This window comes from Ranitomeya variabilis, chromosome 1, assembly GCF_051348905.1.
Source record: "Ranitomeya variabilis isolate aRanVar5 chromosome 1, aRanVar5.hap1, whole genome shotgun sequence".
Classification (NCBI taxonomy): domain Eukaryota; kingdom Metazoa; phylum Chordata; class Amphibia; order Anura; family Dendrobatidae; genus Ranitomeya; species Ranitomeya variabilis.
The window spans coordinates 706553311-706569062 of record NC_135232.1 but is presented as its reverse complement, the minus strand read 5'-3'; the positions used below and the strand labels follow the sequence as shown (position 1 = coordinate 706569062).

The 15752-nt window shown below is 41.4% G+C and overlaps 1 protein-coding gene across 3 annotated transcripts in view; it reads right to left on the bottom strand.

The window, feature by feature from the left end:
• BCL11B (BCL11 transcription factor B) overlaps positions 1–1100 on the bottom strand; it is a 117599-nt gene extending 116499 nt beyond the window's left edge. For 2 of the 3 annotated variants that reach the window (XM_077267357.1, XM_077267356.1), the window contains exon 1: positions 233–928. In XM_077267357.1, the coding sequence (XP_077123472.1) occupies positions 233–290 (58 nt within the window). In that variant the 5' untranslated portion in view covers positions 291–928. Of the gene's footprint in view, positions 1–232 lie in introns of all 3 variants that reach the window. The other variant, XM_077267355.1, reaches the window with a different exon arrangement.
• Between the last annotated feature and the right edge of the window lie 14652 nt (positions 1101–15752).

Genomic DNA, 15752 nt, shown 5'->3' with positions numbered 1-15752 from the left:
AAGGCCAATGGGCTTCCTCAGATCTGCAGCTTCTGGTGGGAAAATACGAGGGGAAAGGCATCAAAATGAATGGAGAGAGGACCTGGGAATGTGAGACACTGTCAAAAAAGCGAATCCCATGCGTCCTCCTGCAACTTTCCCAACTTCCCAGCTCCTCTCCCCCCAGTGCGAAACTTTTTCCTGCAGGCTCCCGTGCAGCCCGGCAGTGCCCCCTGACCATGCAGGCACTTACGTGTAATGATTTCCCTCTGTAATAAGTGCTGAGGGTTCCCTTGCTTGCGACGGGACATTGCAGTGGCATTTACAGTGGCATCGCCCGGAGATCTGCAAGCCGACCGGGGGACTCCTTCCTCCTCTCCCAGCACCTTCGTCTCCTTCTTCCTCCTCCTCCTGCTCCTATGCTCTCTGATCTTTTTCTTCCTCCTCCTGGTGCCTTCTTCTTCTTCTTTTTAAAATAAAAAATAAAAATAAATTAAAAAAAATTTCAGGAGAGCAGGAGCCCTGGGTGCCCCCTCTGTGCCAGGAAGTAGCAGCAGCACTTCTCCTCCAAGTTACTAAATGCCGGTGCCCGCTCCAATGGCACTTCTCCCATCAATGCAACAACAAAAAAGAGCAATGCACAAAAAATGGTAGAAATGCAAAATAAAAAATAATAATAATAATAAACAGAAAATAAAAAATGCAAAATAATAATAATAATCACTGGGCAAAAAAAAAAAGAAGAAGAATGCCAGAGGGGGAGCTGACCCTGCTGCTGCTAGCAGTCAGCCTGGCACTGCCCTGCAATTGACTGGCCAGCACTTTGCACTGCTCCACTTGGCTGGCACTGGGGGGAGGACTATTTCATGGTGAAGATGGCGGAGTCCTGGTTCTCTGGGAGCTCTCTGTCTCTCTATGGCTGGGGCTGCCTCTGTACAATGGGATAAAATTCAAGTTCAAGTACGGACGTGACGTTTAATCTGCACCAGAGACAAAAAGACCCAGAGACTGAGGAGCACTGGGGGCGACTAGTGGTGGCTCTTTAACATTGTACCCTGCCTGCATCTACACAACGCAGGAGCAGAGGAAGCGCATGCCTGCCTGGCTGCCCCGCACCTGGCCTGCTGCAGGCACGCGTGCCCCCCCGGCCACAGGGCGCCCTGTGCCCACCCTGTGCCCGCCCTGCGCAAAGCCGCTGCCCCGCACTAGTCACTGGTGGGAAGAGGACAAGTTCGAAGGGAAAAGGCAAAGGAGGCGGGCGCGGAGGGGGTTAATGGCTGTGAACAGGAAAGAAAGATAACACGGGGAGATGGCACTTGTTTTTTGACACATGGCTTAACCCTTTATAACCCAAGTGGCAGCTGGTGAAGGGTTAACAACACTTGTGAAAGGAAGAGCTGGGCAAAAAGATGAATGGGGCTCCTTAACTATCATCCATATATTATCCAGCTCATATCTATTATCTTTCTATCTATCATTTATTATCTATCTATTATCTGTCTATCATCTATCTAGCATATATCTATTATCTATCGTCCATATTATCTTATCTATCATCCATCTATTATCTATCTATCTATTATCTATCTATCATACCTATCTATCATCTATTATCTATCTAGCTATCTATCTATCTATCTATTATCTATCTCCTCTATCCATTATCTATCTATCATCTATCTATTATCTATCTCATCTACCTATTATCTATCATCTATTATCTATCTATTATCTGTCTATCATCTATTATCTATCTAGCATATATCTATTATCTATCGTCCATATTATCTTATCTGTCATCCATCTATTATCTATCTATCTATCTATCTATCTATCTATCTATCTATCTATCTATTATCTATCTATCTATCTATCTATCAATCATATATCTATTATCTATCTATTATCTATCATCTATCCATTATCTATCTCATCTACCTATCTATTATCTATCATATATCTATTCTCCATCTATCTATTATCTATCTATCTGTTATCTATTTATTATCTATTTATCATCTATTATTTATCTATTATTGATATATTATCCACCTATCTATCTATATCTATTATCTATCTATTATTTATTTATGATCTGTTATCTATCTATATATTATATTATCTATCTATATCTTTTATCTATCTATTATCTATATATTATATTATCTATTATCTATATATTACATTATCTATATCTATCTATTGTCTATCTATTATCTATATATTACCTATCTATCTATCTATCTATCTATCTATCTATCTATCTATCTATCTATCTATCTATCTATCCACCTGTACAGTCTTTTGCACAGCGGCCTCATATTCCTCAGCCCTATATACGCTCCATACCTAAAGCACCCTGCCCTCGAGAGCTTACAATCTACCAGAGAGGAGCGGGAATGTCATGTGTGCGTATGATAATATCTATGTACTGTAGACGTCATCTGGAATAAAGGGGGTTAACCCGCCTCCATTGCTGAATTCTTTGCCCATCTTGTAAAGTAGTGAGCTGCTCAGCTCCATCCTCCCATCCTCCAGGCGGGTTCCACATGACTGTGCTCCCCATACAGTAGCAGCAAACCTCACTCTTTATATTCCTTCACTTTAGATTAATATTTGCTTTACCTAATTTACGACATGAAACAAAAAAAAAGAAGAAAAAAGGACGGCGCCGGCTCCGGCAACATCTGTCCGTGCCATCTGAGTAACCGGCAAAGGCTTAACCGTTGGAAATACATGTAAAATAGCAATTAATGGCGCGCCCGAGCCTACAGCTACTGCGAGCGATGCCATCCATGAATATGTATACGGTAATATATGGCGGCAGCGGCATCATATACATCACAAAATAGCAGATTAGACAATGAGGCGCAGCTTTTCCCTTCCTCGGAGGACATCCTACTGTCTCCATCCTGCAAGAGGTTAAACTGCTTAATTGTCGTTGGCGCATTCAGATACATTAGAGACGCTCGGAACCACTTGCAATATTGTCGTCTGCGTGGAAACATTCATTTTTTTAAATTATTACATCCAAGTCTGCCCATTACCCGAGCAGTCACACATGATGAAGTAGAAAGTGGAACTAGGAACCGGTGATTCTGTCGCCTGCATCGCTTCACTTCATCTTAAATACACACAAAATAATGTCCGCGCCCGACCCTCCATCTGTTTATTCTCTTCACTTCTTTGTTTTTTCTATATTTTACCTCATTTTTCATATATATATATATTTAAATATTTAATTTTTATTTTTTTCAAAAACGGAAACAGATCGTTGTGAAATGTTTTTATTTCATTTCATTGTGACGATTGCGATAAAAAAAAGGCAGGTCGTGTTTTGCAGATGTCTTCAGTACTTTGGTCTGGGGAGACGTGTAGTTTCAGTCCCTGATGGTGCAGATTAGTTTCTCTTGTGCTGCTTTGCTGCATTTTGGGGGTTGCATGTCAAATACAGTATAATAATAGAGGCGGTGATTTTTTTTTATTACTACTATCATTTTTTTTTTTTTTCTTATTCCATATATATCTGGTGTGTTTTATAGTTCTGGGTGACAATTTTGGAAGGGATGGTGGATTACATTCTGATATTGTGAAATCCTGTACCCTTATATACTTCTGGGTAATCCGTACCATGTCACATTATATCACATGCCATATCTCCCATCCTGTGCCATATCATACCGGATATCATCATGTATGCAGTTTTATATAATATGCCTTATTATTCCATATATCACTGTATTATAGCATATTGTGCTATATATCATTATTGTATATTGTTATATATAATATTCTGCCATATTCTCCTACATGTCACAGTATTATATCATATTGTATGTATCAAATTGTGCCATACCCTTCAATATATCACAGTATTATAGCATATTCTGCCATATATCATATAGTATGTATCATACTCTGCCATATCCTCCTCTATATTATTATTATCATCACAGTATTATATCATATTGTGCCATATATCATATTGTACGCATCATATTCTGCCATATCCTACTATATATAACAGTATTATAGCATATTCTGCCATATATCATATAGTATGTATCATATCCCATTCTGCCATATCCTTCCATATATCACTGTGTTATAGCATATTGTGCCATATATCATATTTTGCCATATCCTCCTATATATCATTGTATTATAGCAAATTGTGCCATGTATAATATTGTGCTATATCCTCCTATATATCCCTGTATTATAGCATATTGTGCCATATATAATATTCTGCCATATCCTTCTATATATCACAGTATTATATCATATTGTTCCATATATCATATTGTGACATATCCTATGTATCACTGTATTTTAGCATATTGTGTCATATATCATATTGTACGTATCATATTCTGCCATATCCTTCCATATATCGCTGTATTATAGCATGTTGTGCCATATATCATATTCTGCCATATCCTCCTATATATCACAGTATTATATCATATTGTTCCATATATCATATTGTGACATATCCTATGTATCACTGTATTTTAGCATATTGTGTCATATATCATATTGTACGTATCATATTCTGCCATATCCTTCCATATATCGCTGTATTATAGCATGTTGTGCCATATATCATATTCTGCCATATCCTCCTATATATTACAGTATTATATCATATTGTGCCATATATCATATTGTGACATCATCCTATGTATCACTGTATTTTAGCATATTGTGTCACATATCATATTGTACGTATCATATTCTGCCATATCCTTCCATATATCACTGTATTATAGCATATTGTGCCATATATTATTTTCTGCCGCATCCTCCTATATGTCACAGTATTATATCATATTGTGCCATATCCTTCCATATATCACTGTATTATAGCATATTGTGCCATATATCATATTGTACGTAACATATTATGCCATATTCTTCTATATGTCATACTGTAATCTCTAAGGTCATGACCTGTGGTATCATATATCATATTGTTTTATATAATATAACTTTGTGCCAGACCGTGCTATATATCATATTATATAATATTATGCCATATTGTACCATATACTATACTGTATACCAGGCCAGACCGCGTTATATCATTCCATATATCTTACAGTAAAATATATCATGCCATAGAATAACTCATATACTGTATTGTATAATATTATGTCACATCGTCCCATTCATCATGTTGTATTAACTCATCACCTAGACAATTGAATATCATATATCATGTTGCATTATATCATATCATTTCGTATTACATCACATATCATATCACAGAAACCCTCATGCCATATTGTACAGTCTATCATGTCTTATGATATAATGCTCTATTACCCATATTATACCATATATCATATTGTATTGTATCATATTCTGCCATATCCTTCCATATATTTTACTGTACTACATAATATCATGCCATAGAATAACTTACCTTATGTGATATTGTATTCTATAACGACATGTCACATCGTACCATATATTATATTGTATTATACCATATTACAATGCATATCATGCCAAATCAGCCACACCATTGACTATTATATATCATGTTGTATTATATCATATCGAATTAGAAAATGTTTTTCCATATTGTACAATATTTCATATATTATGTAGTATCTGTCTCTATCAGCCATATTGTGCCATGTTTTGCCATATATCATCTAGTTCTGTATAATATGACGCCACATCATTTCATATATCATATTGTATTATATAATCTCACGCACACCATGAGATATTCTTCCATATACATATTACCTATTGGGCCCCTGTGTATATATATATATATATATATATATATATATATATATATATATATATATATATATACGGGCCCATTTCTACCTCTAAAACAGGAGGAATTGTGCATTATGAGGAGCTATAAGGGTACAGTGCCTACAAGTAGTATTCAACCCCCTGCAGATTTAGCAGGTTTACACATTTGGAATTAACTTGGCATTGTGACATTTGGACTGTAGATCAGCCTAGAAGTGTGAAATGCACTACAGCAAAAAATAATGTTATTTCTTTGTTTATTTTTTTTTTTTAAATTGGGAAAAGTTTTTTCAGAGGGTCATTTATTATTCAACCCCTCAACCCACCAGAATTCTGTTTGGTTCCCCTAAAGTATTAAGAAGTAGTTCAGGCACAAAGAACAATGAGCTTCACATGTTTGGATTAATTATCTCTTTTTCCAGCCTTTTCTGACTATTTAAGACCCTCCCCAAACTTGTGAACAGCACTCAAACATGGTCAACATGGGAAAGACAAAGGAGCATTCCAAGGCCATCAGAGACAAGATCGTGGAGGGTCACAAGGCTGGCAAGGGTACAAAACCCTTTCCAAGGAGTTGGGCCTACCTGTCTCCACTGTTGGGAGCATCATCCGGAAGTGGAAGGCTTATGGAACTACTGTTAGCCTTCCACGGCCTGGACAGCCTTTGAAAGTTTCCTCCCGTGCCGAGGCCAGGCTTGTCCGAAGAGTCAAGGCTAACCCAAGGACAACAAGGAAGGAGTTCCGGGAAGATCTCATGGCAGTGGGGACATTGGTTTCAGTCAATGCCATAAGTAACGTACTCCACCGCAATGGTCTCCGTTCCAGACGAGCCGGTAAGGTACCTTTACTTTCAAAGCGTCATGTCAAGGCTCGTCTACAGTTTGCTCATGATCACTTGGAGGACTCTGAGACTGACTGGTTCAAGGTTCTCTGGTCTGATGAGACCAAGATCGAGATCTTTGGTGCCAACCACACACGTGACGTTTGGAGACTGGATGGCACTGCATACGACCCCAAGAATACCATCCCTACAGTCAAGCATGGTGGTGGCAGCATCATGCTGTGGGGCTGTTTCTCAGACAAGGGGCCTGGCCATCTGGTCCGCATCCATGGGAAGATGGATAGCACGGCCTACCTGGAGATTTTGGCCAAGAACCTCCGCTCCTCCATCAAGGATCTTAAGATGGGTCGTCATTTCATCTTCCAACAAGACAACGACCCAAAGCACACAGCCAAGAAAACCAAGGCCTGGTTCAAGAGGCAAAAAATCAAGGTGTTGCAGTGGCCTAGTCAGTCTCCGGACCTTAACCCAATTGAAAACTTGTGGAAGGAGCTCAAGATTAAAGTCCACATGAGACACCCAAAGAACCTAGATAACTTGGAGAAGATCTGCATGGAGGAGTGGGCCAAGATAACTCCAGAGACCTGTGCCGGCCTGATCAGGTCTTATAAAAGACGATTATTAGCTGTAATTGCAAACAAAGGTTATTCCACAAAATATTAAACCTAGGGGTTGAATAATAATTGACCCACACTTTTATGTTTAAAATTTATAAAAATTTAACTGAGCAACAAAACTTTTTGGTTTGTAAGATTTATGCATCTGTTAATAAATCCTGCTCTTGTTTGAAGTTTGAAGGCTCTAACTTATTTGCATCTTATTAAACCTGCTAAATCTGCAGGGGGTTGAATACTACTTTTAGGCACTGTATGTGCACACGTATCTGTGAGGGCTGCGGATTTTTCCTCAGCGGATTTGATAAATCCGCAGGGCAAAACCGCTGTGGTTTTTCCTGCGGATTTATCGCGGTTTCTATTGCGGATTCCGCTGCGGGTTTACACCTGCCGTTTTCTATTGGAGCAGGTGTAAACCCGCAGTGGAATCCGCACAAAGAATTGACATGCTGCAGAATGTAAACCGCTGCGTTTCCGCACGTTTTTTTCCGCAGCATGTGCACTGCGGATTTCGTTTCCCATAGGTTTACATTATACTGTAAACGCATGGGAAACTGCTGCGGACCCACAGCTGCGGATCCGCTGCGGATCCGCAGCAAAATCCGCAGCGTGTGCACATACCCTTAGACTGCAAAGGGCCCGTGTATCCTTCTTGCACAGGGGCCTCTCCTGTCTGGGTATATATAATGTAGTGTGTGTGTATACAGTATATATATATATATATATATGTATAAGTAAAAAATAGGAACAGCACAACTACTTATCTTCGGGTGCAAGGCCCCCAGCCATCCTATCCAATGATTGTCCCAAATGCATAAAAATTCAAAAGGCTTGAGAAAGGCTCATTCAGAGCCGAAACGTCGCCCAGTCATGTGGGTTGAATAAATCAAGTAAATAAATAAGGCAAGTTTTTCACCAAGGATAAGGTGTGCTGCCTTCTTTTTTAAATTTTTATATATACATATATATATATATATATATACTGTAATATATGATATCATGCCACTTGGCACCATATATCATGTTGCATTATACTACTTGTCACATTGCATTTTAAAACATCATGCCATAGGACAACATACCTCATATCATACAGGAGCGTAAAACACCATGCCGTATCATACCACATCTCATACTGTATGACTTGATTTCGTGCCTTTCGCCGCTATGTCATACCGTGCATCATATATAGTGTCAGATAATGTCATGCCAAACCAGCTTGGGATATAATAATATATGGTATGTTATATATTTATACTATATGTAATACTGTATTATATTATTCTACACTTTATCATTTATTATCATTTTTTATCACACTCTTATATGGGAATTAGTGATGTGTGAACGTTTCTGAGCATGCTCAGGTGCTAACTGAGCATCTTCGGCGTGCTTGAATACTATGTTTGAGTCCCCACAGCTGCCTGTCTTGTGACTGTTTGACAGATGCAACACATGCAGGGACTGCCTGTTTGTTAGGCAATTGCTGTATGTGTTACGGCTGTCGAACAGCCGCGGGACATGCAGCCGCGCGGGGACTTAAACATAGTATTCGAGCACGCTGGAGATACTCAGTCAGCACCCGAGCATGCTCAGATATCACCTTATTAGAACATGCTCACTCATCACTAATGGTAATCTTCACAACCCACAGCTATACTGTATTGTATCGTACAATAAGGCTACGATCCCACCGTGGATTTTTTTTATCTTCGAAAAAATTCAAGTAACCTGTTTTACTTAATGAGCTCAGAAAATCTGCAACATCCAAAGTTCATCGTGGAAACGCAGCCTTACACAATGTACACACATGCACTGTATATGTATCTATTTTACCTTTCCAAACTGATACTGTTTCCGTTGTATTTATTATATTGTTGTGTATCTATATGATATTACTCTCTAACACTACGCTATGTTGAGCCTCACCACGCAATACCTAATGATACTTTCCCATACTAAACCCATTATATTTAATTTTTTTATTATCCTTTATTACGGTATATTTTTTCTATTTATCTTTGCCCCTGGCCTACGTTATTGCACTTTGCTCCAAAAAAAAAGATAAATTGACACATCGCCGCCCCTCTTTATCCCTTTCATCTGGTCGTCCATCGCCATCAATATCTCATGGGGCCCCCCTTTAAAACCATATGATAAGCAAAGGCTCTGTCTGTCCAGGGCCCAGCAGGGGTCCAGGCTGCCAGGGCGAGGTGGGGGGAAGGGAAGGGGAATAGAGATGGTTTATCTCATCACCCTTCTGTCCCCCAGGCAGATTTCTAACAAAGTCCAGCACATTCAAACTTATTTCTGATCTATCATTTTACAGAAACCAGCATGGTGCTGTTACTGCTCAGCTGGTCAAGGAATGTCTTTTTTTTTTTTAACTTATTCCTTGCCCTAAACTGGCAGCAAAGAAAAGGTTAAAGCAGAGCAAAATCCCTTGTCATTGACAGCATGCAACAGTTTACAAATCTGCGGCGTTATTTTTTTTTCCGGGTGTATCGGAGTTGAATTAAATTCTTTTCACTGTTGAATGGTTCTCGCCTGGAATGCAGCAATGGAGGAGTTAATGATATAATTACTGGTGTGGTGGTTATTAATGGGGATGTCCTCAGTGGTGGATGAAGGGAGGGGAAGACATGCAACACCTCTTCTTCATATTCCATTCCTCCACTTCTCCCCTGCCATCTTACCTAAAGTCTGCACCCCAGGCCCCACCTGCTGTCATAATGATGGATGTCAGGGGGTCACGCAGGCCTTGTCAGGAATGCACAAAGTTTAGAATATGAATAAATGAGGACACGGGGAACAGAAGGGACTTCATGCTTTATATACATTCCTCATCTGAGCAATCCCTAAGAAAAAAAATTGAGAGAGATGTAGCAGAGCTGAGATTGTCCGCTGGAAACGTTCAGAGTCACTTGGAAGCCTTAGCAGACACAAAGTAGCATTATTGGGGGGCACAGATCTGCTCCATCTGTGCTCCTTACCAAGTTACAACCTGGGTTTTCTGAATGTGGAGCTAACAATCTAATTTACTTTACACAGGCAGGCTCGATAGTCAAGAAAATGGAACATGAGAGATTGGAGGATTAGTCAGAAGAGGAAAATGACACGACGACAGAGAAATCCCTAACCAGGTAACCCTGATTACAACTATTGTGGTGCCCCCTAATAGTGGATGTAGGAGAACCTCACCAGATGAAGGCACTGTTACTAATAAAAATCTCTATATAAAAAACAACACTGATATTACTGCCATATAGTGACTATATAGTGGTAGATACCAGTCCTGCAGAACATGGAAGAGATTACAGCACAGTTACAGATATGTCTTACAGCTGGCGTTCTTTCTGATGGGGGTCGTTCACTTTTCCCATCTTTACCATCTGGCCCAGACCGATATGACAACTTCTCCAGCCAGGACTCGGCTGCACAGATTACAACAAAAACACATTTGTTCACATTTCCTGCACCGTCCCCATCTATCCTGCACAATTTCCCCATCCCACTGATACCCCAATACTGAGCCGCTACTGCCGTTTGAGCCGCTATTACTGTACCTGCTGTGTGGTACTGTGTGCCCTCTAGATGGTAAAAAAAACTCTAGAATATAGTAATGCCAGGAGCAAGTTCCCTAGAAAACAGTGCCCACATTTTACCCCCTAGAAGGTAATTTTACCCTCTGTGTGCCACTTCTTGAGTTCCCCTATAACAGTAAGTGCCCACTTTACATTTAATAATGTCCTGAGTCTCCCCACTGTACAGCTCCCCTCTACACAGTATGATGCTCCCCTATACACAGTATAATTCCCCAACACAGTATGCTGACCACCAAACTTATTGATGGCCCCCACACTGTACAAAGACCCCAGATTAGCTCCCACACTGTATGATGGCCCCTCACTGTAATCCCCCCTAAATAGCCTATATATAGTATTATGCACCAGATAGTCCTCCATATAGTATACTGCATTCCCCATAGGCCTCTATGTAGTATAATGCACTCCCCATTGAAATCAATATAGTATAATGCACTCCCCATAGGCCTCCATAAAGTATAATGCACTCACCATAAGCCCCTATATAGTACACTGCATCCCCCATAGGCTTCCATATAGTATAATGAACTAATGAACTCCCCATAGGCCTCCATATATTATAATGCATTTCCCATAGGCCCCTATATAGTATAATGCTCTCCCCATAGGTCTCTATAGTATAATGCACTCTCCATAGGCCTGTATATATTATAATGCATTTCCCATAGGCCTCTATATAGTATAATGCACTCCCCATAGGCCTCCATATAGTATAATGAACTCCCCATAGGCCTCCATATATTATAATGCATTTCCCATAGGCCTCTATATAGTATAATGCACACCTCATAGGCCACTATATAGTATAATGCACTCCCTATAGGCCTCCATATAGTATAATGAACTCCCCATAGGCCTCCATATATTATAATGCATTTCCCATAGGCCTCTATATAGTATAATGCACTCCCCATAGGCCTCTATATAGTATAATGCACTCCCCAACGGCCTTTATATAGTATAGTGCTCTCCCCATAAAAAATACAATACTCCCCACTTCTCCTCCTCGTTCCCCCCGCTGCTCTGAGCTCCTGCTCATCTCAACACAATGGGCGGTAAGTAATGACGTCATCGCACCTGCTGTCAGTGTCTGCATTAGGGACGTCCGATGAAGATGGAGAATGATGGGAGGGAGCTCCCTGTCTCATCATTGCTTTCAACTATGTCAACTTTCAGCTGATAATGTTGCACTTACGCTGACAAGTGCTGATAACGGCCCCCACCTCCTGCTCAAGGGCCCCTGATCGAGCCTCCCTGCTCTTCCACAGAATGTAACTCTATGGGCACGTTACACACTCCGATACAGTTACAGTAGCGTAGCTCCAGGTGATCCCCTCAGAGTGCGGGGCCCAGGTTAACTGCCCCCAATGACCTACTGATTGATATATATATATATTTATTTTACTCTTTTATATAGCGCTATTAATTTCAGACATCATCACAAGCATATACACAACAACTTCAGTTCTGCTTTACATATGTGTGTGCAGCAAAGCTGAAAGTCTGCATTCACACATCCATGTGACACGTCCTAGTGCCGTCCAATTTTCTCTCCAACAGCACACTGACCCCATAGACTTTCATCGATCCTTACACACATCAGTTAGGCTGGGTTCAAAATTGACGCATGCGGATGCATCCGCATACAATGCATGTCCCTGCGTACCCAATGTCACAGATAGGTACGCAGGGAAACGCAGGACACATACAGAAGTAGGCGGAGCCTGAGCGGAGCTTCAGGGAGGAAGTACGCAGCCATGCTAACGCAAATGTGAACCTAGCCTTATAAAAACATATCTGTGTTTCTGGTCACAGAATCCGTCCTATTTTCATCCGTTTTATGAATCGGACTCGGCCATTAAAGTCTATGGGGATCCATACAAGACGGAAAAAACACGGAAGACAGAATGTGTTCTTGAGTTTACCATCTGAGTTTTATCCATCTTTTAACTGATCCATCTCTTAGGGTATGTGTCCACGTTCAGGAAACGCTGCGTGTTTGACGCTGCGTGGGGCCGCAGCGTCAAACACGCAGCGTCCAGATGTTCCAGCATAGTGGAGGGGATTTTATGAAATCCCGTGTCCACTATGCGTGGTAACACGTACCCGGCTGCCCTGCGACTCCGGACATGCTGCACGTCTTTTCAGATCGCAGCATGTCCGTGTTCCTTGCGGCGACGCTGTGCCGCCGCAAGGAATAACACAGGGCCCTATGCGTGGGGTGCGATGATCCCGGATGTGTGCAATGAACACATCCGGCATCATCGCGTCCCAGAAGGGGGCGGGGCTTAGCGCTGAGCGGGTTTGCTGCTCCGACGAAGCCGCCGGCCATCCTGATCGTGGACACGTACCCTAAGAGTCGATGGATAAAACAAGTTCAGACAGTTTATATCAGAAAAATCAGATGCAAGTTGAATGAAAAATAAAAAATTGTTGCATTTCTCTTGGATGGTGACACATGGATGTGTTACATTATTCCTCAAAATCTGGTACAACTTGTACACTGTGATCATAATCCTGCAGGGCCAGCTCTTGTGTTTGAACACATATCCATCTATCTATCTATCTATCTATCTATCTATCTATCTATCTATCTATCTATCTATCTATTATCTATATATCTATCTATTTATCATCTATCTATCTATTATCTATCTGGACTACTGCAACGCTCTATTAATTGGCCTCCCCCTCACTCGACTTTCCCCTCTCCAGTCTATCCTTAAGGCCAGTCTCACACGTCCAGATAATTCCGGTACCGGAGAAATTGGTACCAGAGTTATCCGTGTCCGTGTGTCCATGTGCTCATGTGGCACATCAGTGTGGCACATGAGTGGCAGCCATGTGCCGCCCGTGTGCCGACTGAGGACCACACGGAAAGTGCAGGAGACAGCGCTAGAGTTAAGCGCTGTCCCCTGCTTTTGGTGCTGAAGCCGGCATTCATTCCTTCTCCCCAGCAGCGTTCGCTGGAGAGAAGGAATGAAAAATCAAGGTTTTTTGGTTTTTTTTGTTAAGAATAAAGTTCGGGGTCACCTCCCGCCTCCCACCCCCTGTGCGCCCGCCCGTTTGCATTAAAATACTCACCCAGCTCCCGCGATGGGAGGTGGAGCCACATATTCATCCCTGTAATGAGCGGTACCACGTGTGATCGCTCAATACAGGACAAGCTGCCGGCGCTGAGAGGAGACATCGCGGGAGCTGGGTGAGTATTTTAATGCAAATGGGCGGGCACACAGGGGGTGGGAGGCGGGAGGTGACCCCGAACGTTATTCTTAACAAAAAAAAAACAAAAAACCTTGCTGTTTCATTCCTTCTCTCTAGCGAACGCTGCTGGGGAGAAGGAATGAATGCCGGCTTCAGCACCAAAAGCAAGAGACAGCGCTTAACTCTAGCACTGTTTCTCCTGCGGCGGTACGTGCACACGGAGGAGAGTGCCCACTGTTCTCCGTGTGCACGTGTGCGGGACGTTTTGCGGACTGTGCTGCCGGAGAAACATGGACATGTCTCCGTGTTTTGCACACGGACCGCGAAAAATCACTGACATCTGCAGAGACACATTGATTTTAATGTGTCTACGTGTGTCAGTGTCTCCGGTACGTGAGGAAACTGTCACCACACGTACCGGAGCCACTGACGTGTGAAACAGGCCTAATGCAGCAGCCAGGGTTGGCCATCTAGCTAATCGGTATTTAGACATGTCCGCTCTTCGCCAGTCGTTACACTGGCTGCCCATTCATTATAGAATCCAATTCAAAGTACTTGTTCTCACCCACAAAGCTCTCCACAGTGCGGCACCCCCTTACATCTCCTCCCTCATTTCTGTCTATCGGCCTAACTGACCGCTGCGCTCTGCAAATGATTTTCGACTAACCTCTGCACTAGTCCATACCTCCCACTCCCGACTCCAAGACTTCTCCCGTGCTGCGCCAATCCTCTGGAATGCTCTACCCCAACATATTAGGACCATCCACAGCTTGCATAGTTTTAGGCGCTCCCTCAAAACACATTTCTTCAGAGCGGCCTATCACGTTCACTAATCAAAGTCATTTTATGTTTGTGTGTAGCCCATTCACTATCTCCATCCACCCCCCACCCCCTGAAGATGGCTGGACCATCATTGTAAATACATCATTGTACATACACACCTGTACTTTGTATCTCCCCCACCTCATTGTAGATTGTAAGCTCTCACCAGCAGGGTCGTCTTATTGTGCTTTAATTATTATATTGTTAATGTTGTTACTTATGACTGTTGTGTTTAAAATTGTTAAACTGTAAAGCGCTGCGGAATATGTTGGCGCTATATAAAGATTATTATTATTATCTATTATCTATCGAAGTATCTATTATCTATCAATTATCTAGCATCTATCTATTATCTATCTTTTATATATCTATTTATCATCTATCTATCTATCATCTATCTATCTAGAAAAAGAAAACAAAAAGCAGCACCAAAGGAAACGAAAAATCCTTCCAGGTATGTACCAAACCTCATGCTATTATCCAGAAAAATGAAGGCAGCACTCCAATAGTAAAAATAAATGTGGTTTATTGGCCCATGTGCGACGTTTCAGTCTAGGATGTGGACCTTCTCAAGCGGCTTGAGAAAGGTCCACATCCTGGACTGAAACGTCGCACATGGGCCAATAAACCACATTTATTTTTACTATTGGAGTGCTGCCTTCATTTTTCTGGATAATATCTATCTATCATCTATCTATCTATCGTCTCTCTGTTATCGATCTTTTTATCTATATATCTTTCTATGTGGCATAAATGGCAGCACTCCAGATACTGAAAAAACTGTGGTCTTTATTCATTTATGTACTGTATGTGCCATTTCAGATATACTTCTGTAGGGTCAAAAGACTAAAAATGTAAAATGCAGGTATGATCCAATGCTAATTAGGCCTGATTTGGATGTCTGTGCAT